The sequence below is a fragment of the Achroia grisella genome, unplaced genomic scaffold, assembly GCF_030625045.1.
Source record: "Achroia grisella isolate CSIRO2021 unplaced genomic scaffold, CSIRO_AGI_Agris_v1 utg204, whole genome shotgun sequence".
Taxonomy (NCBI): domain Eukaryota; kingdom Metazoa; phylum Arthropoda; class Insecta; order Lepidoptera; family Pyralidae; genus Achroia; species Achroia grisella.
Genome location: NW_026712703.1, coordinates 1,994,533 through 2,021,592, shown reverse-complemented (window position 1 = coordinate 2,021,592; position 27,060 = coordinate 1,994,533). Strand labels below are relative to the sequence as shown.

Below are 27,060 nucleotides of genomic sequence, written 5' to 3'. Positions count from 1 at the left end.
TGGAAACAACTTCGATGACTATAATGAAAATTGAACAGATTTCAAGTGGTTATTTTCCTTCATATCGGGGTAAATGAATTCAATATTTAAACGTTTATTATTTTAGTACATGAATCTATACCAATATTATAAAGAGAATAAGTCCTAACTGACTCAGTGATTCGTCATGTCTGAGTCGATATTATTGAAGTTATGAATAGGTATTATAATTATGGAATTATTTCAACGAGCACTTTCGTATGTTTGGGCGGTAGGGATAGTAATATAAATTTTGACTTGAATAATATATATATAAACGTTTTGCTGCTAAATTTTAATACACTAAATAGCAATACTGAATCACTAGTAAGTACTTACGATTGTAACATATGTACTGACACTTAAAGATCCTTTAACGTTGATGTTTCAAAGTTCTCCGGATACAACATTATGTATGTATGTATGTACAGTACAACCCCGTCACATTCCATTGGGAGGGCTTTTGTAAAATAAGCCACGCGTAAAGGCACTTTATGTCGTAACTACCTATATATAAAATCGAAAGCTATCGACTGTATGTTTGAAGCAAAACGTTTATTTGTACACATAAAGAATTATTGTCCCAAGATTGCTTATGATATCGCTTACGCTTGTCTGTGAATAAATTTTACATTAAAATGCACTACCAAATAGTTAAAGGTTTGTATTTGATAGTACTTTCCAATATAAATACTAAAATAATTGTAGGCTATTATTTAATTTTATTTAATTCTATATTTAATAAGAAATTAAATTTATTGTCAACTATTTCGCTATAAATATATATCACATATTATCTATCAATAATTTCAATGTAATTTGATCCTAATTGAAAAGCTGTTACTAGGGCTATATAATACAAGAGGAGTAATTTATCCAACCGTTTAAATGTGGCTACATTTGCTTGGAATTCAAATGACTACCGAACAAGAAAGAACTAAATATTACTTTAATAATATTCTTTTTTTACGTAACTATAAAGACAAGAAAGCTACAACATGTCTATACATATATATGATGTTATGTATGTAGACTGTAATTTCACTGTCTTAGAAAACAAACAAATACATCTCAGTAAGCTAAGTAACTAACCGTCTAGTAACCTAAAAGGGACAAAGTCTTACTTGTTAAAATATATTAATTATCTCGGTAATAAAAATAGATTTCATAGTTCTTTCTTAATTACCTACTGCAATTAATGACAGTTATTACAATTTATGTAATTTTATTTTCATGCTCTATGAAATTGTAATAATGCTGAAATATTCGGTTAGAGTTGTTGAGAAATTTAAATGTTGATGGATATATTCATAATTTATATTTACTAGCTATCCATCCCGGCTTCTCATAGATGTATTATACATATAAACCTTCCTCTTGAATTACTCTATCTATAAAAAGCAACCACTTCAAAATCCGTTGCGTAGTTTTAAAGATTTAAGCATACATAAGGACGTACAGCGACAGCGACTTTGTTTTATACTATGTAATGATATACTTCCGGAGATACACTTTCACTATAATAGCAATAATGGTTCACAAAGGCTTTTGAGTATCAATGGATATTGCACAAAGAAACAAATATTCACTACTGTATATATAATACTCCGTTTTGGTATCATGGTTATTTACGAATATTTATATATTATTAGAATGTGTGTTTTTCATGATTATCTATTTATCTTTTATTTGCTACTGCTACTTTATTAAGAGCCGAATTTCTAGTCAGTTCTTCTTAGATCGAAAGCACAACGAACATATAGTAGATTAAACATATAATAAAAGTCTGTAATAAACCTATATGAATAAAAATATTTTGATTAATTTCTACTTATAGAAAAAGTAAAAGTTAACTAATCTGTAAATGAAATTAAAACTTATCTGTTTGTAAAAAGAAATATCTGACTTTTATAGGTTTTGCCCGAATGTAGATATATTATATATATAAACCTTACGTTAGAATCTCTCTATCTATTAAAAAAAATCGCTTCAAAATCCGTTGCGTAGTTTTAAAGATTTAAGCATATATAGGGACGGACAGATAGCGACAGCGACTTTATTTTATATTATGCAATGATGTCAGAGTAAATATCTTATATATTGACACTTTGACAACCAAGTAAAAAGTACCGAAAATAGCTTATTGTCTGTACATTAATAAATTACAGTTGGATACATAAGACCAAATTTTTATATTATGTTGGAAGTTATAGGAGTGTTGTCAAATTGACACAATGACCACATTTCATTCTTTGTAGTGTTTTATAAGAAACTTTACGTCTATAAATCGCGTTTAAATTTCAAACAGCAGATGGCTTCATAAATAACATTATACAATAAGTATATCATACAACTTCATTTATTTAACTTTACGAATAACATGAAAAGGTGACGTTCAAAAGAAAGGAATCTAAAAGTTCAAAAGAGAAAAGAGAAATATTACGAAATATTCTAGTAACACTGTTCTCAACAATACACTCCTAATATATCGCACAGAACAGTCTTCATAATCACTAAGTTATAAATCAAAATATATTTTCGTCGCAACAGACGAATAGACAAAAAAGGTGACTGAGAACTTGCCTGTCACATGATACCTTTGGAATGAGAATTTAGATACTTATTGTAAATGTATATTTGTATTATATATTATATAGTTGTCAGGATGAGATTGGATTCTGTCTGCGTAGTAATCACTTTATTTATCTTAGATAGTAACAAACTAACTTTTACGTACGTGATAGTAAACAAAGCACCAATATAAACATGTTAATGGATTTCATATAAACACGACATTACTGAAGCAAACCCGTCTAAATTAGAAAGTGGGATAGCGAGGAAATTACACGCGGCGAAACTTTTAGCACGCAACAAAACACCGACAAACATAAAGCACAACATTTACATATTAGTGCAATCGATACAAACTGGAACAGAATATTAGTAACACGAACTGTCCAAAATAATCCATAGTTCTTTAGTCCATGACCGAACTATTTCGAACACAACGTACAACTTTTTCGGTACACCACGAAGTTTAAGCCGAAAAGCTTGTGATACGCGGGGAACATCCACGCAAAACTATATACAAGCACGAACTGAAAACTTCCTATACATGTAGGCATTTTGGAGTTGCTCTGCGCATGCCTGTTGGTAGCCTGTTGAATTTTACTTGTAAAAAAGTATACAGCATGCAGCAATTAAATTTACAACACTGAATGATAAAAAATACAATTTCACCTAGATACAAATTGTAAAAGTTATCTACGCGGGTACCGTCTGTAAGTTGTGTTTGGGTAAAAGGTGTGAGATATAACAGTAAAATTATAGGAGACGGAAGCATGACATCTTAGTACGCCAAAATGCAAGAAAATTACTACGAATATAAAATTAAGATTATATATGTTTATGTATGTAGGCGACGGTTATCACTTAATGTTAGGTGAGCCGGCAGATTGTTTACCATCCTAGTCACATGAAAAATACGAACTATTAATTTAAATATACAATTTATAAGTATACGTTTTAATGCTATTTATTTATTTCACGAGCAGGTTCCTCAAAAGCAAACAGAAAAAACTAAGAGCAATTCAAAGAAGAAAATACTTGTTCTTTTTTAACATACATAACGGTTGGAGAGGCTTGGTTTGTTTCTTAAATGGTCTATACGTAGAGTATAATAAAAAGAAATGTATTGAAAGATCCATCAATATACAGAAAACAAAAAACAGCTTTTAGTTCAGTACTATATGAAAATTTCTGTATTTTGTGAAATTGTCATAAAAACAGGAAATTCAATAAGAGAAAAATTTAAGTAACTTAATATATCTGAATATACCTTCACAATATATATAGCGCAAATCATCTGCTTCTTCCTTATCCCATTTATTTGGGGTCGGCGTAATATGTTTTTCGCTTCCATTCATCCCTGTTCGCAGTCATCGCGTTATTTACTTCCTTTCTTACCATATCATCTTTCACACAGTCCATCCATCTCTTTTTTGGCCTTCCTCTGCCCTTATAACCATCCACATTCATTTGTAACATCTTTCTTAAAATATTATCCTCGTTCCTACGCATTACATGTCCATACCATGATAGACGATTACTCTTCAACCTCTCTGACACCGGTGCCACTTTCATACTTCCTCTAATGTATTCATTCTTTATCTTATCCATTCTTGTCACACCACACATCCACCTCAACATTCTCATTTCAGTTGCATGCAGTCGTCTTTCATCCGTCGCCTTTACGGGCCTGCACTCTGATCCATACAAGACAGCAGGCCGGATCATGGCCTTGTAAATTTTCCCCTTAAGCTTAAGGGGAACACGCGAGTCACATGTCGTTGCCGTAACCTGCCGCCACTTCATCCATCCTGCGTTAATTCTATGCTTTATGGCCCTGTCTAATTTGCTTTGGAGGAGAGAACCTATACCGGAAATCGGAGCAAATCGGTAATTGAGCACCATTTAGTGATATGGCTGCAGAGCCAGAAAGACCGCCAAAATCACAAAACATGTATTCCGTTTTGGAAACACTAATTTTTAAGCCCCCGTTTTCCAGCTTTTGCTGCCACATCGCCAATCTACTCTGTATCCCAGCCCCCTCCTCACCAACGAGCACAATGTCATCTGCAAATAGCATGCACCAGGGTGCCTCTTCTTGTATCTCCGACGTCAAGGCATCCATTATCAACAAAAAGAGGTACGGGCTTAAAGCCGATCCCTGATGCAAGCCTACAGCCACACTGAACTCGCTGGTGTTTCCAGCGGCCGACCGCACATATGTACAAGGTTGACTGTACATAGCACGGATTAACTCCACATACTTCACTGGCACTCCTCTATCTTTCAAGGCCCACCACAAAACCGGTCGGGGTACTTTATCGTACGCCTTTTCCAGGTCGACGAACACCATGTGCAAGTTCTTGTGAGCACGTCTGTATTTTTCACACAGCTGACGCAGTGAAAATATGGCATCTGTGGTACTTCGGCCTGGCATAAATCCAAACTGGTTTTGGGTGATATCCGTCTCTTCACGCAATCGCTTCTCTATCACTTTCTCCCATACTTTCATACTGTGCGACATTAGCTTTATTCCCCGATAATTATTGCAATCCTGTACATAACCCTTATTCTTAAAAATGGGCACTAGTGAGCTATTGCACCATTCCTCAGGTATCGCCACTTCTTGCAATAATTTATTAAAGAATAAAGCCAGCCACCTGCAGCCATCATCTCCTAATAATTTCCATACTTCTACTGGTATACCATCTGGCCCGACTGCTTTCCCATTCTTCATACTTTTCACTGCTTTTCTTACTTCATCCATACTAATCTCATTCACTACACCAATGTTTACTGAGACATCTTTTAGAGCATCATCCCACACATTTTCTTCATTCATAAGTTTATTGAAATATCCCTTCCAACGTGCTTTTATGTCATCATCTTTCAACAAAATTTGTCCTGTATCATCTTTTATACATTTTACATGCTTCATATCTTTCGCTCTTTCTTCTCTCATTTTGGTTATCCGGTATAGTTCTTTTTGGCCACTAGGGTCATCAAGTGACCTATATATTTTATCTAGGGCTCTTGTTCTAGCTATTGCAACTACTTTTTTTGCTTCCTTTTTAAATTTTTTATACATTATCTTTTTCTCTTCTTTCAGCCGTTCATTCTCTGTAGGTACCTTTTGCCAATCTTTGAAAGCATTCTTCTTTTCTTTTAATATTTTTTGTACTTCTTCACTCCACCACCATGTATCCTTATCTATTATACACTTTCCCTTACTTTCTCCAAAGACCTGCTTTGCTACCATTCTTATACAATGTGCTATTTCATCCCAACATTCATTTACTGTTTTTCCTTTCATGTCTTTCATACTAATCATTTTATCTACAACTTCTTTCTTGAATCTACTTACATACTCGTTTTATTCTATCATTCGCCATTTAGTTCTAGGTGGGGGGCATTTCCTATTTTTATGTATCTGTACTTTAATTTTTATTTCTATTAGTAATAGTCTGTGTTGTGTAACTAGATCTTCCCCCGGCAGCACTTTACAGTCTTTCACAGTAGTAACTTGTTTCTTCTCGTCAGGAAAAAGTCTATTTGTGTCGCATACTGGCCACTTTTATAGGTGATAAGGTGTTCCTCTTTCTTCTTAAACCAAGTGTTTATTATAGCTAGGTCAAATGCGGAAGCAGTTTCCAATAAAGTTTCGCCGTCCTCGTTTCGGTTGCCAATTGCCCTCCCCCCATGAACCCTATCATAGTTTACATTTTGTACGCCTACATGTCCATTAAAATCACCCCCAACATATAGCTCTTCACTTTCTGGGATACTTATCATCAAGCCATCAAAATCTTCCCAAAACATTGCTTTCACATCGTCATCACTTCCTGTCTGAGGAGCATACACACTAATGACATTCAGAATCATGCTCTCGACTATCACTTTCACAGCTATTATTCTATCACTTATCCTTTTTATATCTGTCACACAATTTTTCAGTTCATTATCTAGCACTATTCCAACCCCATTCCGTTTTCCATCATTTCCTATGTAGTAAAACTTATATCCTTCCCCAATCTCTTTAGTTTTCGCTCCTTTCCATTTAGTCTCCTGTACACACGCCACATTTATTCTTCGCCTCTTTAATACCTCCGCTAGCTCTCTTCCTCTTCCAGTCATTGAACCTACATTCCAACTAACACACCTCATACATACTTCTCTTATTTTTTGGACTTGCTTCTTACGTTGCACCCGCCCGTTGTGGTGCAACAACCCTTTTCCATTTCTCGCAGTGGCCGGGTGCTGCTCCTGCGCGTCGCCTCGGGGGTACGCCCTAGTCCGATCATCAATTCTTTCACTCAAATTCATATTACGAGAGAATGGTTTTGGCTTCAGTTTTTTTGACCGGCCGCCTGCCTGACGTCAACCCTCCTTGGGAATAGTAGGATGCAAGTTATTATACCTGCTATCTCGGGTTATTATTCTTTTCTTGATCTTCCCCGGTAGCCTCACCTCACAGTATTCTTCCAGGAGGGCTTGTTTGGTTCGAAATCGGAGTTTTCCTTCTCCTATTTGAACTACCAACCAAGGTTGACGAAGTCCAACTCCCCGGACACAAAAGTTTTGTTTATAGTGGTGGCCCTAATTCACCACTGCCATCCGTCATCATGGAGTTTTGCGCGCTATTTATAAAGGTATACCCCGCCATGGGCTCCCCAGCACCTCTCCGACAGACCGCTGCATTGTCCGCGACTGCTTGGTTGTTATTCGCAGCTAACCTCCATATCTGAAGGCCGTTCGCTATCCGCAACCTGCGACGCGTGTGGTGGCAATGAGCTTTGCCCCTGGAAATCTTCCCCCAGAACCACAATCTTCCGGTCAATATGTATATATATATATATATATATATATATATATATATATATATATATACGTAACAACCTTGATTTATTTCTCATAAACAATTATAATTTTCAAATTACCCATTTCTGCGAAGTCTTAATTTTATCAGAGTTTCATAAAAAATTGAATCTCACTGGTATTGTAAGTAATAATTTAACAATACTAGTATGTTAATAGCTAGATACTTTGAAAGCGTCAGTACCTAAACAACAATATATAAACCCATATGTTACACTTTGTGATAGTTTTGAACAACCATCTGATGTCTTTCAGGTTAGTTTCACATATCATAGAACGTTACATGACTAAGATACTTATTTTGTATCGAAGTCTAATATTAATAAAGCTTTTCAGTTTTGTCTATATAATTATGTTCAAATCATAGCAAATATCCTTATTCAGACAGATGTATTATAGACACTGTATGATAAGTTAAATTTACCATAAGTTCTGAATTTAGTATGAGTCGAGAAGAACTAACAAAAAAGTCTTCTTTTCTTCTACATAATTAAGTTATTCCTAAAAAAACGGAACCTTATACTAAAATATAGAAATCCGTCGATGATTCAAATACAACAGTGTTATAGTATTAAAGTATGCAGCTAATTTACTAAGAATTATTATGTTAGTGAAAAAAATTTTGTATCCTAATATTAAAATTTCATTTTTTAATATTAAAATTCATTTCATTCAATTTGAGAATACAAATATGATATTTGGGATACTACATATCAATATCATATTTAGAATTAATTGCTATATTTTAAATCAAATAAAATATATAGAGTCCGATTTATGCGAAAAAATAATAGTTAAAATTGTTTTTTTATTAACGAATTAACAAGTATACTAAACATGAGTTTCTTAATTTTATGATACGTTTTATAAAAATAAATTTATTTACATATTTATTAGCAATTTAATGGTACTAAATCCTAACAACGAAGAACAAGCATTTTTTCTTGCCAATACAATCCAATATTTTCCTCACTTTGGTACAGAGCCAATTGTAAGTAACAAATAACCTTTTTGTATTGACAATAAGTAGCAATCTACTGAGACTCATAATAGTTTTTAACTGTACAGTGAATTTTAATTAAATACCTAGTGTAATTACAGATTAATAACTGCAGTAGAAGCGAAAGAAATTTGTTTCAATTTGAGCATTTGTATATATATATGTTATAGATAGATATTTAAAAAAAGGGATTCGAATGTATGTATATTTAAATAGGGTAGACACTGATATAAACGTAGAAATATGATATATTCTGTTCTCTTTAACGTTTGACGAGGTTTGATGGGGCGAATGCTTACTGACCTCTGTCATATCTTAAGGGTTTAACCATTTAGCCCTATTTTAAGGTTATTTATTTCGTGTCTCTCAGAAATATTTCATGTAAATTTTATTTAATATTTAATTATTGCAGTAATTAGAATTTATTATCAAATATTTTAATAGACCTTAAATATAAAATATTTTATTAAATAATACATTCTTAAGGAGTATGTACACAAAATTTCCTAAATTAGATTTTAGGGATTAGTGACTACTCATTATCTTTCAATTATCTACAGGAAATTCTTCAGGAAATATCGCATCCGCTGTAGATCTATCACATACCTAAATATACCTGATATATAAACAAAATAAGAAAAACTTTTTGAGAAATATAAAATAATTGAAAATCTAAATAACTTCATGACCACAATTTATAAAATAACAATTACAAAAAAACAAAATGAAACAATTATTGTATATATTTACATACAATCTACAAGCATAAGAACAGTTATTCGTAGAGAATATAAAATGTATTTAACACGTATCTTATTTACTCAGTTTTATCAACTGGCCGCTATTATAATGAACGTAACACTTAACATGCCGACATTTTCAATGAGAATATTTGATTAAAACATATCAGAAGGCAAGCTTCAACTTCTATAATTAATTTTGGTTTGTTGTCTTTTCATCATTGAAGAATTAGTTAGAAATTGTCACATAAAGTTTTTTGTCACCGACACTATATTTTGCGATAATACCTAGGCCGCTACCCTCGGCGTCCTCATATATGAGTACTTACTTTTTTAATAATGAAATGCAATATAGTGGATGTTAAATAAAACGACTTGGCCGCCACAATTTATGTTCACATTAGAATGACTAACGATGGTCAATAAGTTTGACGGCGTCGCGTTACATTTAACCGGAAATACTGCTAGCCCTTGATCAAGTGACCCAACCCATCAATGTATATTTAATGTAACTGGAAAATTTAAAGCATCGCAAGAACATTCGTTGGTATATTGTCGCTCTTTAAAGTTACATAATTTATAGTTATTTATTTAATTTATATTATATATTTAATTTTGATAAATTTTTAAATTATGATCGATATTGTGTTAGTAATCTACTTGTAAATTATATTACTAAGAAGAAAATATTTTAACGCTCAATTTTACCTGATTGGTCTAATTCCATTGATCTTTGGTATCTTACATTTTTACCAAGAAGTACGAATATTATACATCTGTAAGTTCTATAAAATTGGAGTCACAAACCGTAACTTAGAAAAACCAAAAAGCTTTGTTAATAAAAACATCACTAAATCAATAATCAAGTCCTCTCAATATTTAATCTATGTAACTGAGATTTGGCATGTACATTTCTTTTGGGGATAGATACTCCAAATTTTACACAGAGAAATGATTTTTAGAAAATCCCACGGGTATAGAGATTTCCGGATTCTGTAAAAAGTAAAGTAAAGCAGCTAATTCTAAACAGATTATAAAACTAATATTGACTTAGGCTAATGAAATACAATTAGGTGTTTATTCTTTACTCATATTTATATATACCTTTGAGCTTCTTTATTATTCTAATAATAATATAGGAAAAGATACCTATTGTGTATAATGCATGCACTTTGTACGTATGACTTACATCCAACATGACGAAAAATTAAAGGTTTAAATCCGCTTGTTCGACTTGACGTTTTTCTATGCAAAATATGCATTAAACTATTTCCATTTGTCATTTAGTACATATAATTATGAGCTCTTCTTAACTTTGGACTAGAGAACGAATTATCCAAGATTAATTATTTACATGTACATAAAATAGATTTACATGTAAGTACATAAAATAGACATTTACGTATGTTTTATTTCTTGGAATTACTATAGTTATGTATCCAATATATAGATACAACATGATGATAATAATGGTCATTGAAAGTAAATAGATCAGTTATACCGATACAAATTTATTCATATGATTTCATGTTATCGTAAAGAGAAAAAGCAATTGGTAGATGATAATATTTATCGAAGTTATTTATCGTGCTGCTTATAGTAGCAATTTTGGACATATTTTCTGTCTGGTCCAGTCCCACTGATTTACTGACTGTATAATAAAATGTTACCATTAGGTATCTTAGAGAATGATCTACTTTACTTTGTCGATTGATCTCATGGTCATAATATAAAAAAACAAGTTATGTTTTTAATAAAAATTAACAAATTTTTAACGAAGTAGACATTGTACAAAGCCTGCGTGAGTACCTTTATGTCACCAATTTCAGCTGCCAAAGTACTTGCCTAATAAGATGTGTTGCGGTTAAAGAGTATAAGGCAGTGCAATTACAAGGCACGGAGACATCTTAGTCCTCCTGAAGGGCACCGTATGAGTGGTAGTACGGATGTATGTATGCGATGTTCTAATGCTGTTTATGTACATAGACGACGGTTACCACTTACCAGTAGATCAGATGGCATTTTAGTTTTATAAAATTAAAGAAAAATTACATATAAATCATTGAACTGGGGCCTAATGGCAGCAGGCTTTCGAGTGTCATTCCTTGTATGGCGTCTGGCATACAATATCTATACCTCACCTGAAAGTAAATTGTTACAAGTGGCAACAGTTAATAGCTTTTTCTAAGTCTTACAGAATGTTAAACTTGTGACTTTAATTGACCTTGCTATGCTAATTTTGAAGTCAAATGTTTAAGAATACATGTTCACGCATGACTTTGTTTTATTTTGATGACTAAACAAAATATTTATGTCGTGTTACACGCGAGAGTGTTTGCCACGAAAACTTATTGCGACGACTTAATCTACAATTAAGGCATTTAGCATGTTTATATTAAGAATAAATGGTTGAAGACGTGTCAAGTCATAACACGCAATAAAAATAAATTACATGTACACACACACATAATAACATATTGAATCTGAAAATGTAAAATAATATTAAAATGAAATAAATAGTACTTACGTACGTATGCATACTTAAATATACATTAATTTTAAGTAGGACACGTAAGTTAGAAAATTATTTTCTACTACTTGTATCATATGTAGCATGGACAAAAGTGGAATTAATCGATAGATATTATTTTTTAACGTTATAGTACGAGTATCAATGACAGTGGAATAGCAAATATGGTTTGTAATCCCCTACAATTACTATATATATTTGATAACATGAATATCGACAGTAAACTGTAGGTAATTGACTAAACTTATAGTTGGTTGACGTTTCTGCCCTGCACTTTGGCTTGCATAAATTATGAAAATAATAGACCTAGGGGATAATTTAGCAAGCTCTCCAGTCTATAATTACATCTAACTACTATGCGAGCAACTTACTGTTACCATTCCTTGCTACGACGGTCAAAGAAATACATCATATTTATTTTCTTTCATCAAATATCAATTTTATAAAAAAAATGTTTGTAAAAGCGTATTTTCGTCGCATACAATGGTCTCATTAAAATTTAAACGAATGTAAGCAACCACTGTGATTTATAATTATCACGATTGTACCTATCAATTGGTTTGAATTTTATTATTTGTAGTTTGATATTCTTAAAGCCAGATTCCATTGTTAATCGTTTATAAACGTCGCATATAATTGTGACATTATCCAATAACTTTTTGAATGAAATCTCGTGTGTTGTTTGATTTGATGTCCTACATAATAACGGCCTATTAAAATGTCATTATGTCGTGGAACAGCTGTGCTATTTACACCAGTCTGGTTCACCCCGCCGCGGCGCCGATACTGTATTCATTTTAGTGAAACCGATTTAGGCCCTTTCTAATTTTCTTCAATCCCGCGGCTGAATTAGGACAAAACGAACTCGGGGGCGTACCAGACCGTTTGCACTGCAAAAACTTTGAAGGCTTTAATTTAGCCGCTTGTTAATTCGTGCGCGACCGATTCAAAGGCAGTGTCGGCCATTATTAAAAGCGTAAATTGTCAAACAGATGTAGCGAACGACTTCGGTTGCGTACCGCCTGTTTTAAAACGCAATGAAAATTGCCGTAGGTATACCCTCCTCACAATTTTGTAAGCTTTTATGCTGATTGAGACTTCATTTATTTGTGTATAAAAACCTTATTAATATAATTGCGTTGATAAAGCTTCCTGAAAAAATAAAATATGAAAAATATATCTAACCTCGCATAGACCGAAAATTCATAAATAGTAGTTTTTTTAAGTATGAAAAATATAGAACCAATATGTACAGTTTTTAGATATACTCGTAACAACATTTGGATATTACTAAGTAGATAAATAATATTCCAAATTGTAGATTACTTATATGATTAATATAGAACTTATAAGCTAAACTTAACTAAATGAAAACTTTTTATGACTCTCACAGTCTGTAGACAGTAGAATCTATAATAGTATAATAGTGTAGATTATGCAGCAGCAAATTTAACAAACACCACTTTCTAATAGTGTATTGAGAATAAAATATGGCACTGTCAGGGTCGTCTGAATTAAAAAGTCGATAAAATAATCTTTCTATACAAACAGAAACTCCGTAAAATAGATTACCGCTACCGATGCCGATTATTACAGTGATTAGGATGTGCGTGTGTGAGGCTCTGGAACACGGCAACAACAAAATAATTTATTAGGCAAACTTGAAACTTTCTTGCTGACCTCAAGTAGATGCCGCCGGTAGAAAAACTTCTTATTCGACAAATAAGTCATTAAATCAATATAACTGAGAAAACTTTTTTATAATAATCATAGACCTACTTTCATGGCTGTTATCTCTGATGACGTAGTCATAGACATTGTTAACTGTAACCACCATCACCTGAGAGTTAGTCCGAATTACGAGTATAAATAAACACATAAAGCATTAGACATTACATTAGAACTCGGGACTTTTGGCCATAAACCAATTGGCAATGATGCTAGATATATGTGTTAGATACAACTTTGATTAAATCTGCGATAAACAAAAAATGTGCACACATATTTGCTGATGAATATTGTTTAAACCACGTCGCTCTGAACGACCTTTTGTGATATTGAAATATTATTGTAGCAATGTAATTAAATTGTACTACCTTAGGTTACTGAAGATAATAGATCAGAATTAGAACAATTAGTCAAGTTGGTAGAGGCAGATGCTTCAATGGGGCTTGTTATAACTTTATAAGCTTGTAGCATTCAATAAAGTTGTGTTTGTGTAGCTAAATACTTTACCTGTTGTTAATTGGAAAATATAGGCGCTAACTGCCATTTTGGTAGTAGTAGGTACCTAAGTATTAAAATAAGTTTAATTTTAGGTTTACTTTCACAAAAAGAAATAAAATTTGTGGTATTAAGTATTTATTAGCTACATTAATAATATCCATACACTGAAATTATTTTACACATTAAAATAAAAACACCTGATAATTCAGTGTTTTTAAAATATTCGAAGTGTGGTTCAAACAACACCTTTTTCACCGCGGAGTTAGTCTATCATTAAGCCATCACTTCTGTAGACACTCCCATTGGTGGTACTATAATTTACTTTAGCCGTGAGAAAGAGGTCATAATACGTCAACGTCGGCAAAGTGACGTCAAGTATGAGAAATTGTAATTGAAAAATTCTGATAGAAATGGAAGGGTTAAAACATTTACGATCGAATCGACTTTGCACCCGATAGACAGAACTACAGTCTAAATCTCAATATTAAATTTCAAATTTATATAAATAAAAACTGTGGAGCTAGTAGATAAGTTACAGTAGTATAGTTATTTGTATTGAAATATACAAAGATCCACACAACAGTAAACACATAATGGTTAGATAGAGATGAATAAATCACAATCCCTATTTTGGTATTTCGTTAATAGGGTTGTCATTGATGAGTTATTTGTTTGAGAATCAGAGCAGTAAAATATGAATTTTCTGACTTTTTTTTTATAACTGGAACTCAGTGGTGACAACTGTGACCTATATACGTAAACATAAACATAAACACATAATATATATATGAAAATGTGATATCCGATGAGGTAACACCAACTATATAGAAAAAACAATAGTATGATCTCTTTGTTTTGGCAAAAAAATATTTGCCAAACACAGACCAGCCAGTCGAATTTCATTATGTAACTACTTTCATTATATCAATTAAACTTTTTTAAAACAGTTTGGAAACAGGAAAATTTTAATTGAGCGAAATAATTTAACAATACGCACTCGGAAATAAGTTGTTCTGAAAATTAGACATCGACATTTTAAAATTTTACTAAAACATTTATGACTATATTTTGCTGTTCTATATTCTAAAATGGATGTTAGATTTCAAATATCCAATTTCGGAATTATAGGCAAATATTTTCTCTAACAACACCTGCTAGAAACGTGATGAAAAATAAAAGCTGAATGTAATTGGATTGACGTGGATTCTATCCCTCTTTCCTGTTATAAAATCTTATTATTGAGAATGAAAATATCTTTTACCTAAATAAATATCCATGTGAAATAATTACAAAAGAGATACTTGTGAAATGTTTTAAATTTTAATGTAACAATTTTTATCAATCTTGTTCTTAACTAGTTATTTGTGGCAGCTCTGTTTGCGCCAAATATTTGCTTCAGTGGAATGTTACAGTTGTAAAGTTTTTTTATCCTTACCCTATGTCAGAAATCACCTGTCCACATAATCATGTGTTACTTAGCAAAATTCGACAACGTCGGTGGTCTAGCGGTTCAGCTTTACGTCCCATGGTCGCGGGTTCGATTCCTCGTACGGCACAAACATTTGTATTCATGAGTATGATTGCTTGTATCGGTCTGGGTGTTTTCTATGTACAATATGAATGTATTTACGAAAAAAAATCTTTGCATTTGTATCAGTTATCCATAACACAAGCTTTAACTAGCTTAACTTGGGTCTAGATAGCGCTGTGTGAAATGTCCTAAGATTATTATTATTATTAAAATTCGACTGTATGTCCGGCAGTCAGGTTGACGAACTATTTTTCTTTGTCCGCAATTGAGTTGTTAAACTGTATCTTTTTATTCGCTGACTAAGTGTAATATTACGTTACAACATAATCAAATTTATATAATACTTGTATGACATAATATATACACATAATTATGAGATTATTAAAAAGATAAATACATCTTCACAATTTCGTTCACAATTTCTTATTTGTAATGCTACAATTGTATAGTGAATAATAAAGATACGACAAGACATTTTAATGTCAAAAGACTATCAAGAGTTTATTCAAAAGAAGTAGTCCATAAACAGAAGATTCCCTTGGGCTGCTAGGGCCAGCGGCTGCCTCACAGTGAACCGTGTTGTACAAACAGACATTTCGAAATGAAAACCATTTCAAGGAAAGGAGTCAGCTCCTCAAGCAAGATCGGTAGGTACATGTCTACAATACTCATATGTGTACAATATTCTAAATACTTTTTATATGCCTCTAGTCTCGATCTTGACTAGAAAATAGAAAAACAAAGTTTGTACCTACTCAGTACAGATACCAAAAATCATTAAATTTCTTAGTGTATGTTACGAATTATTTACGTAATCTAACCAGAATAAGGGTATCACGGTTTTAACAATTATACGTGATACAATTTTAAACTTCATAGCTGTATTAACTGTTTTAATATATATATATGTATAACAATAATTAAATTTTAATCCTTCAATGATTAATTTATTAATATTTTTTTACTATATTTTTTTAAGTACCCACTACGGTATATGATGAAGTTTTATCGGGACCAATAATGGTAGAGATATTGTTGATTTATTACAAATAGTAAAGTATATAAAAACTATACGTTAAAGTAAAAAATTAAGTAGAGTATAATTTTGCAATACAAAAGTGCGGTATTATTTGGCATTCTCATCAAGGAATCCATTTTCTTTTTAAGTGCTATAATGATTTGTGAAAAAATTCCCGGGTGATTAATCTATCCAATTCTTGATGAATAACAAATCATTATATCGATGGCAAACTCTTAGTAGATATTCTTATAGATCCATTTTCTATGACTTCGAGTACACATGTATAAGGAAAGGCTACATTTAAACTATGAAACTAATATTATGTAATGTATACCATGACTCTACAATGACATTGTTTACACCCTCTAACACCATCTTATATAATTAAATTATAAACTAGCAGTCAATAAAAGAATTTACCGTTATTGTTGTCGATTTATTCCGCTTATTATGTTGCTGTAGTTATATATTACGTTTCAAAAGAACATTACAAATATGTATTAAATTAAAATTCATATTAAGATCATACTCCAGATAAGACCTGCTGCTTTAGTTTGAATTAAGGCTTAAATTGACTGTAACGATAACGATACATTTGTTATCGTTCCAGTCAATAAATGAAAATAATAATTTAGTCAATATAATAATTGATGTTGTTTTCATTTTAATGTGAGTAATAATTAGGCCGGGCTTGCTCCTATGGATATAAACCACCACTGCCCATTCCGTACGGAGATTCAGCAAATGTTCTAAAATAATAATTTCCTGGGACTCTGAAACATAATTTCAGTAAATAAACGTTTTTACTTCATATAGGTACTGTCAATTCGATAAAAGTTTCGAAAATGAAATATCAACAAATTATATACAATATATATAATAGCATCATAATCACCATTAAATTTGGAAAAACTGTTCATAATGATTTTGTAAAAAGTTGCTCCTTACTCTACATACTGCCTTTGTCTTTGCTGCTAAGCAGATGTAACTCATACTGTTATATCAGATTAAGTGATATTGAAATTACTTGTAATTTAGTTCTCTTTCAGAAATGGAATGCAGTATTAGGATAGGAAGAAAGTCAAAGTAATCACATTCTAAAATTATAACAGTACTGTTAATGTATAAAAATAACCAAGCCTACTTTCCATCTAGTGGACCGCACTTACTCTACACTGTCAAAAATTCTACATACAAAATATGCCTCCAGATTGTCTTACAATTAATTATAAAATGAATTTACTAAAATACTTACATATTTTCCAAACAAACTCCAATTTCCAATACTATAGCATCTCCATCTTGTTGTGAATAGTTCTTCCATTTTCTATAATTCTCTGCAAACCGCCCAATTATGGTGCCTGGGTATTTTAAAGTGTCCACCAAAATCTGCCAACTTCTATTGTGATTACATAAATCTGGAAAACAATTTGGTAAATACCCTGTTATTGTTTATCAGATTAAGTTTATGTAGTAGGCTTACGTTGGAGCATTCTGTTTTCCTCTTTATAAAGTCTCTTTGTATTAATTTTCCTTGTAAAATACTTTCAGTTTAATAAGAGAATACACACAAATTCCGGAACAAAAATTAAATTTTTATCATATATAGTCTTAAAATTTAAAATAAATCAGTTAGTCTTCAACTAAATAAATAAATTAATATACATATGCAATAGGGAATTATTGTTTATCGAACATATTGGATATACTATCCAATATGTTCGATATAGAAATAAAAATATAGCTGAAATTATATTTGACGCTTTTCATTTTTGTTTTAATAACAATATAAATTAAATAGGAAGGAATGAACTCTATAGAAATAATTAATCATTTCTCCTAGAAATAATCTTTTTCTAAGTTTTGTAAGATGTAAAAAGAATAGACAAAAAACTAAGAAGAAATATTTTTATTTCCAAAAGTATTTCTTACTTATAAAGAACGTGACAAATACACTTAACCGAGTTTAACAACGAATTATTACAGACTATTGAAATAACTAAAATGTCAATTGTCTGTTTAGCTACAACCAATATTTAACAGAAAAAGAGATATTGAATTAGTTATTTTAAAACAATGTGTATCCATAATGTGTAACATACAATATTTAGGTTTCGCAAAAAAATAGTAAGTAGCAATCACTTGTCTGGTTACAGTCGTAAACACCGTTAACTAATTGGATACGAGGAATACCAACAACAATACAGATTCAAAAGCTATCCAATTACATTTATGAGAATCTCTTTTCTGAAGTTATATTATTCAAAGGTTGCCTGTTAGAACGCATACATAATAATTTCTTTACTTTAACAATAATGCCGCCATGCCGTTATGATCATTATTAACGTATTATATTATTACATCTACACCTCCGCTTTCCAAGTTATATTACGAGTATATCATAGTTACTTTGATAGGCATGAACAAAGCTTAATGAGAAAAAGTCATTAGGGAACATTAATATCGATCTCTTAGTGTATATCTCAGTGTATTGTAGTGTAATTGCCTTAATCTAATAATGTCATTTATTTATAATTTATGATTTAATTTACTTCAACTAAAATTATCACGAAAAATATGTACCTTCCATACTGAATGTAGAATGTTGTCGATTGTCACATCCCGGCTGTATGACAGGCCCCAGAGTTCGATAATTAGGCCAGAAGTCAACTGTACCCATTTGTCGTTTGTACCCGTATCGGTCAGGGTCCGAGTGAATGACATCTACGAAGCCTGCGGAGCCCGCGTGTAATTTAGATGACAAGGGTCTAGTCTCAAACCCGACTGAGGCGGGATCTAAACCTGTTATCCTGAAAAAATAATATTACAACATCTGTACTAATACCATATTTGTGTGGATTTTTTGTTTAACTAAAGTAATCTAGTTTCTGTAAAGTTTCTAATAAATTAGATATATTAAAAAAGTGATTACGTTTTTTCTTAAAATTTCAATTCCCTAAGAATATAAGTTTCTAATATAGTTCAAATCTCTATATTATTATTTTTATACACAAAATAATTGTTGATATAAAGGTAAGACCTTTGTTTATATAAAGACTCACGAGTAAAATGCAATTGTATTTATTAAATTACTTGGGACTGCCTTATATATCGTATTGTTAATTAATGAAATTTTTTGCTTTCTGTTTATAAACCCTATCTATCAAATATGCTCTTAGATGTAACGTCCATATTATTCAAGCGGCCATATAAACGAACTCCTAATGGATTGTTTAAAAAAATCGCTACTTTCTACTCCGTTTCTATAAATAATCATATTATGATATCGCATATTCGTAAACCTGCAATACATTTCTATTATGATAAATATCGGTCATGTACAGAAACAAAAATCTAGCGTTCCTTTTATACTTTATATAACAGTATAAACGGATTTTTTTTATGAATACTTTGGTGTAAACTCTATCTATACTATATCCAAATAAATACATTTAAAGTATGTTTTCTCGGTGGAAACACGATGCTGAGGTAATGAAATAGCAAACATTGCAGCTACAGATATTAAACCGTATTTACCAAACACAGGGTAGAAAATAATGCGCTACATTATATCTTGTTGTTTTTAGAGCTTTTAATTTTAATTAAAAAAGCTCCCTTACAAAGCTCACCATGGTACTTGAGTTCCTTCTTTAGACAACGTATTTCCAGCTATACCGAATAGATGAGCGCCTAAAGAGTGGCCGATTAGGTGTATGTTATCTAAATTAAGTCCAGCATCCGACAGGTTTAGCAGAGTTTCAGCAAAATATTGCCCCACCTGGAAAAAATCCTTCATTTCAACATTTCTTTTTTATTCTATCTTAATAAAATCGATACTTTTAAATTACTTCATGAATAATACTTTTATAGTCTCTTTGTACGACTTCTCAATGGTCCCAAGTTAACTTTGAAAAAGGTATAATATAAAGAAATCTTGTTAATATAATGTAAAGTAGGTATATAAATTTGTTTAACTTTTATATTATTCTGATACCATACCTTTCTAGCATTAGGTGCAGCCCAATTTGCATAAGAATTGAACACACTAGGAAGCACTGGTGCTGCCAACTTTTCCCAATTTAACAATGCAACATTGCTTTTTCCTTGTTCCAAATAAGACTTTATTACGGCAGTTACAGCTGGCCCTTGGGGATTACCTACAAAATATATTATTGATAAAACAATATAAAAACAGAACTAGCCATAGAAATAAATGAAGATAACGTCGTTGTTTTTATATTTCGAAAAAATTAAATAGGATAATAAAGACTGTTATTTATATAATAAGGCGAATATAAACCACCTTTAATAATAATTTCAAATGTAGACTACATTCGAAATTATTAGTAAAGGCAGATAATTTTTTCAGTACAATCATGATATTAGATAGAATGAATCCTCATTTTCCAATATTAGTGTTTTATGTGGAAGTAGATATGTTGTTTTTTCCTGGCTCTGCTTTTACACTGCACTATACTGGAATAAAAATGAAATACAAATATCCTTGTTTCATTAGGTTTTTGTAAAAACCGTTGTGGTTAAAATTGATAATATGAGCTGTATAAAAAGAAACATATAGGTTTAGAGTACGATATTGCTATTACTATATCAACAGGAGCATTTATTAGAATTTTAACTTTTTATTTATTCATCTTTTTCCTTACGTATCAATTTTTAGGTTTAATATTAAACTAAATAATTACATGTTTATTCTATGGATACTACTTGTATGTATTCATTTTTATGCCTTATATTGAAATCGGTTTAAATATAGATAAATAACGTTCTAACTTTTTATAAATTAAGTATCTACTGTATGTAGCAAGCGAGCTCAAGGCTCACATAGATAAAGACTTCACCACACCACAGATTATACTCTGCGCTATGGACTAAGGTATGATTTTAATTTCATGTGTATTTGTTGTTATTCAAGATAAACAATAACATATTATTTACCATATTTCAGTATATTATTAATAAAATATTACGAACATAACGAACCTCGAAATCCGTGGGTAAATATAACAGTAGTTCGATTAGGATTATACCATTGTGTAGAAAGTACTTGATAAGCTTCACTGAAGTTAAATTCTTTGTAGTCATCAATAGACCTGAAAAAAAACATATTTTTTTAATAAAAGCATCAGTAACTGCAACTTGGTTAAAGGCACTAGATTTTCCCTTAAGTGTTTTCTATCAACTTCTTATAGAACTATAAAAAAAATATTCGACCCGATAATATTATCTATGGGATATCTTATATTATAGCAGGATTATTCGTGAATGTAAGTTTATAAGTCTTACCTATAATAAAATCTTAGTAAGGGTGAGTCGTCGCATATAACTAGAACAAAAGCACAATTAAATATTAATAACTTAAACACTTTGTAACTGAGATACATCTTGAACACTGAAGCTATAAAAATAAATAGCTAACCAGTTCTAATTCGCTTGAGGAAACGTGTTATTGGATCTTACTTAGATATAAAAGTTATATTGCCATAAAATAAGTTATAAATATACCTACTGTGAGCCACTGAGTTAACTCTTAATATCTACCATAATAAACTTAAATAACGTAAAGAATTTTGGTAAACCAAATATTGTAAGTCATCAAAATTACTTAGTTCTGTCACATTTGTCTCTATTTTTTTACTTAAATGACTCAAGTAATAATAATACGTATACATAGCAATTTTTTTAGTCCCAAGAAATATTTATATTATCTATATAAAATTTATCTATAGTGCGAATATTTCTTTAGAAGCAAAAATATTATTATACTATGAAATGAAAATTATTTATTTGCTTAATACTTGTAGCAATTAATTTGGCCAAGTATCATCTGAGTGGGTATCTGTTTAAATGTCTTAAATATGTATAGGCAATTTTCATTCTTACGGGCTAATTTATTTATTTTAGGAAGATTAATGTTAAATTTTATTATTATGTAGGTATGTGATTCCTTTCTGAAATTAGTTGTAAACTAGTTTGTGTTTAGCTTCCGTTTGGTTGGATTTTATTACCACGAATCGAATCTAGAGTTCAGTTATGTATGCAGTTTAATGAGAAGTTGTTTGAGAAATATTTACGATTCTTTTACTGCATAATTTTAACTGATATTAAATGTGCCTGTTGTAATAAGTCTATACTTTGTACTACATTTTATGCTATAGCAATATACCTAATACAAACAGTATTATTATATTTAAAACCGATAGATAGTATTTATAAAATATTTTTGTTCGGCTTTGTTGCTTTTACTTAGAAATACCTTAAATACCTGTTCGTTATTCTAGTCTTTTCAATTTAATATATATTTTTTAATTAAACGGAAATATTATTCTTTTAAGCAGCGACAAACGAGATTGTCAAACACTGGTAACTAATCACCGCCGCCAATGAGCGGGTGCTCATTGGCGGCTCATCACCCACAACTCCAGGAGAATTGAAGGTGAGATAACGGCCGTTTAAGAATGAATAAGCTTTTTTCATTCATCATCATCTTTATCTACCATCATTATTTAAAATTGTTATTAAATTTTACTAAGAAAAATAACATTCTGTCATTACTAAATATCTAATTACATAAATAATGAGATTATTAGTTAAGAGAGAGTTGGGACTTCATTTTATATTTACATAATAAGTATACGAGGTGCCTAATAATTATTTTATTTACAATAAATTGAAAACCCTTTGTAAGCTTACGTATGTGCCTACTTTATAGGATTATGTCAAATGTTCATATGTAAGCTATGCTCTACTTTTAGAACTCCGTATCGAACCGAATACATCGATATTGGTTATTCTTTAATGGTATGTAAACCTAGATGGTTACGATAAATGTACTGTGAGGATATTGTAAAATATGTTTGAAGATAACATAACTCTATGATTTTATGAAAAGTCACATTATCCTGTCTTTTAAGAGACATTGAAATACTACTATACACTCATGACCGATTTTCAATGGGACACTCATTGAAAATCGGCGATGTACCTACCTATCGAGGTTAGTTATGCTACAGTAGTGTACATGTATAGTAGTGTGAGTCACTTGGTGGTAATTCTAGGTTTTACGTTAGAATTTACAATATAAATTAGTAAATTAGTCTTATATAAATCTAATTTATTAAATCAAAAATTAGTAAATTAATCTTTTTGTTTCTTGCTAGGTTTCGATCTGAACAGTTTGATGGTTAGAAGATACAGCCGAGAGCTTCATAATTTATTCATAATATCTATGATGTTATTTATGAGTATAGGCGATGCTCACCACTTTCCGTAGAAAAGTCCATCAGATTGTTTATCACTCTGTTACTAAAGTCGTGTTAAATAGTTTAAAAACAAAAAAAAAAATAAAGATGTAAGTTTCATTTACTTACTACTAACTCCCGATAATATTTTTCAATATCGATCGTGTTACAACTGCAGTGTATAATAAAAGAATTGATACGTACCTAAAATAGTTATGTTTGGGAGGTAGGGGATTATTAGTAGTATATATTCTTGACCCCATTGCTAGCAACGTGCCATGTCCGGTTGAACTCCACGCGGTTCCTCCTGGAAACCATCGTGATAAATTCTTGATGAATTTGTCACGATGGGCTAACTGACCTGACCTCATCTCATTTTATCATCATCCACTGATGCCCCGCCAGTGGAAACCATGACCGCAGGCGGGTGCACTAATCCATTATCATTCATAAAAATAAAATAAAAATTATATGCCTTCTATGAACAGTTGACCCAGAAAAAGCTGGTGAAGAAAGATTTACAGTAAGCTTTAAGTAATGTTATTTTTACTTCAGTCGAACAACGTGCGAATCCGCGAGACAACATATTACCCCTTACGGGCACCGCTCTTCGTTCACGTATAATATATCAACATTATCTTTTTAGTGATCAGCAATCATATGTCCTAAATATTTAAACTTGGCTACTCTATTAATAGGGAATTATTCATATTCAACACAATTTGTGGAATTGTAGATTTTTTACGACCTAGGCCGAATAATATATATTCGCGTTTTACTGTGTTATATATAGATACAAGAAGCCTAATTTTTCAGCGTATTACTTACAAACATTTGAGATTTTACGTAGCGGACTAATCGATGAACTTTGCAAAACCATGTCATCAGCATAACTCAGACTATTAACGGCAATTCCGTCTATATGACAGCCCGTATGCATGTTGCTAAGTTCAGCTATCAGGCTATCAAAATGTGGGTTTCACTCCAATTTATATTCATTAGAAAACATTTCAGCCAGTGAATAATATTAATTTGGTTATCATACCGGCACTTAAGTATTGTCACAAGTAGTCTGGAAATATTTTGCCTTTGAATCTTCTCCCATAGCATCTCATAACACACTATATCAAAAGCTTACGATAAATTTAAATAAAGAGGCGATTACTTTTACAGGGTGGACAAAAAATAGTGATGACACATGTTTTATTTCATCAGCACACGTACGCACAACCAATACACCTAAATACCACAGCAATATATTCAACCTTCTGATGGTGTAAAGTTTTGTTTCTTTCTTCTATAGACATAACACTCTTGTTCCCTGTAGACACATGTTTAAGAAAAACATTATATGATAACAATATATGTAGGAGAAATATCGGCCTCATTTTTGCTACACACTAGGCGATCTAGGCCGCTTGTCACTACTGCTCCAATATTACCCCTGATTTTAATGTTAAGTATACGCCGTTTATGATTTCAATTTATATATTATTATTATTATGAATATGAATAAACTTACCTACACCCAGCAATAAATAATATACGTACAAACTACTGTTCATTTTGAAACTACCACGAATTGTCCCTCGGTAGCATATGGAATGGTTATATAAAGGTTGATATCAGCATGTCCTCGCCACTTACAATATTTCATACTCGCCTTGGCACATATCACTGATTACACGCATTATTAAAATAAAGCTATAAATTATCAGAAAATAAACATATTAACCAGTACTTTTTGCCGAGATGCCTGTACGCGGTACATCATTTAATGATAAGAATACCCCTACCTACGCTATAAATTAATTTGGATTACAATGTATGTATTTATTTCACCGGTGACTATTTGAATAAAAAAAAACACAAACATTATAATAAAGTACGTAGAAGTATTATCTAATCAAATAGGAAAAAAAAAGGAAAGAATGGCATTAAGTAATCAAGTATGACATGGAGAACGCCTAAACCTATTTAAAAGGTACGAGATCGGTATGAGTATTAAAATAACAATGATTATTATATTAATATATATTGATAATGATATTAACAACTTTTCTTTGATTTCGGTCAGTACCTAATGTTCCATTTGACAATCATAATATACATTTAATAATATTTATTAATTTCATTAATATTTATATACATATTATTATATAACTAGTATTTACATAACCTAATTGTACAACTAAGAACCTAAAATAAAAAGCTTAAAAAAAAAAATAATATGATGACTAAAATATATTATTAAAAGGGGTCCCTTTAGGCAACGTTCCGAAGATAATTGTATTACGATGATTAGTGTCGATTTAGTGCCAGATTAAGAAACTGAAGTTATTTTCATCAGGTGTAAAAACTTCAAAGTTATTTTATATGATTTTAAAGTATTTTTTAAACAAATCATATATGAAATAACTACATATACGAATTGAATCACAGATTTATACCAAAGAAAACTAACTTACTACTTATTACTACATAAGAAGTAAAACTTGAAAGTCGTGCAGATTACTATATCTGTACGACTTTCAAGCAGAATGATCTGACTGAATCACGACTCCAATACAGAAGCATGTATGTATATAAATAATTATTCACATACTACTGGCACTCATCACTACTGGCACTAAGAAGGGACAAAAGGAATTAGAGATATGTGTGATGGTTTCTATTAAACCGAACCAGAAAAAGTAGGTATTTTTTTCTCCTATATTTTAAATATAATGTTTTATTTATTTATTTATTTATGAAATTACATATATTTTACATTAAAATTGTAATATAGTTTTCATTCAATGTGCCACTTAAACCTAATTGGGTCAGTGTGTGGCTACAGCTCTATTTAAAAACGATATCTAGGTTTGCGCATGTGCGAGAAAGACCAGGCATATTTATTTCTCTCTCAAAATGGATCGACAAGGATAATGTATAATAGAAATACTACTTTGAATAAAACCACTCAATTCTTTAACGTACGATTTTTATTTTTATATTAATATCCTCCGTAATCAAGTAATAATTATTTTCGCTTACAATTCTTAATTTGGAATGGTATTATTTATATTGTTTAGCTTAAAAAATAAATAAAAAGTTACTTGAATTTACAACTTTAACCAACGCATGCAAATCGTTTGCCCAGCATGCATGCTCAGCAACAAATAAGGAACATGACAAAGAGTTGACACAATCACTCTTTGGTTTAAATATGGATGTTAAAACGATTTCCAGGAGAAATCTTTATTTTTATGAATACAAATTAAAACACCTAAAATGTTAATTTAAAACACAT

General features: G+C 31.2%; 3 protein-coding genes across 3 annotated transcripts in view; all 3 read right to left on the bottom strand.

Moving 5' to 3' along the window:
• Positions 1-2,847, bottom strand: part of LOC131841999 (uncharacterized) — a 28,294-nt gene extending 25,447 nt beyond the window's left edge. The window contains exon 1 of the mRNA XM_059190431.1: positions 2,756-2,847. Coding sequence (XP_059046414.1) covers positions 2,756-2,801 — 46 coding nt within the window. The 5' untranslated portion in view covers positions 2,802-2,847. The remainder of the gene's footprint in view (positions 1-2,755) is intronic.
• A 3,249-nt stretch (positions 2,848-6,096) lies between these two features.
• On the bottom strand, positions 6,097-6,909 carry LOC131842027 (craniofacial development protein 2-like). The gene has a single exon (XM_059190459.1). It carries the CDS (start codon positions 6,907-6,909, stop codon positions 6,097-6,099), a length of 813 nt encoding a protein of 270 aa, XP_059046442.1.
• Positions 6,910-16,355: 9,446 nt separating this feature from the next.
• LOC131842008 (lipase member H-B-like) lies at positions 16,356-25,342 on the bottom strand. Its single transcript, XM_059190439.1, has 8 exons — positions 25,291-25,342; positions 21,814-21,853; positions 21,511-21,620; positions 20,509-20,666; positions 20,139-20,287; positions 19,093-19,319; positions 17,765-17,927; positions 16,356-17,282 (listed from the first exon to the last, which is right to left on the bottom strand). Exons 1-8 carry the CDS (start codon positions 25,331-25,333, stop codon positions 17,207-17,209), a joined length of 966 nt encoding a protein of 321 aa, XP_059046422.1. The 5' UTR covers positions 25,334-25,342; the 3' UTR covers positions 16,356-17,206.
• Positions 25,343-27,060: the final 1,718 nt, after the last annotated feature.

What these genes read in the sequence shown, in the direction of transcription:
- LOC131842027 (XM_059190459.1), bottom strand. Translation starts at nt 6,909, where the DNA reads ATGAATTTGAGTGAAAGAATTGATGATCGGACTAGGGCGTACCCCCGA.
- LOC131842008 (XM_059190439.1), bottom strand. Translation starts at nt 25,333, where the DNA reads ATGAACAGTAGTTTGTACGTATATTATTTATTGCTGGGTGTAG. An exon ending in ATTTACCCACGGATTTCGAG is followed by an intron (nt 20,667 to 21,510) that starts GTTCGTTATGTT and finishes TATATTTTGTAG; the next exon opens with GTAATCCCCAAGGGCCAGCT. An exon ending in TTCTACATTCAGTATGGAAG is followed by an intron (nt 17,928 to 19,092) that starts GTACATATTTTT and finishes ATTGTTTTCCAG; the next exon opens with ATTTATGTAATCACAATAGA.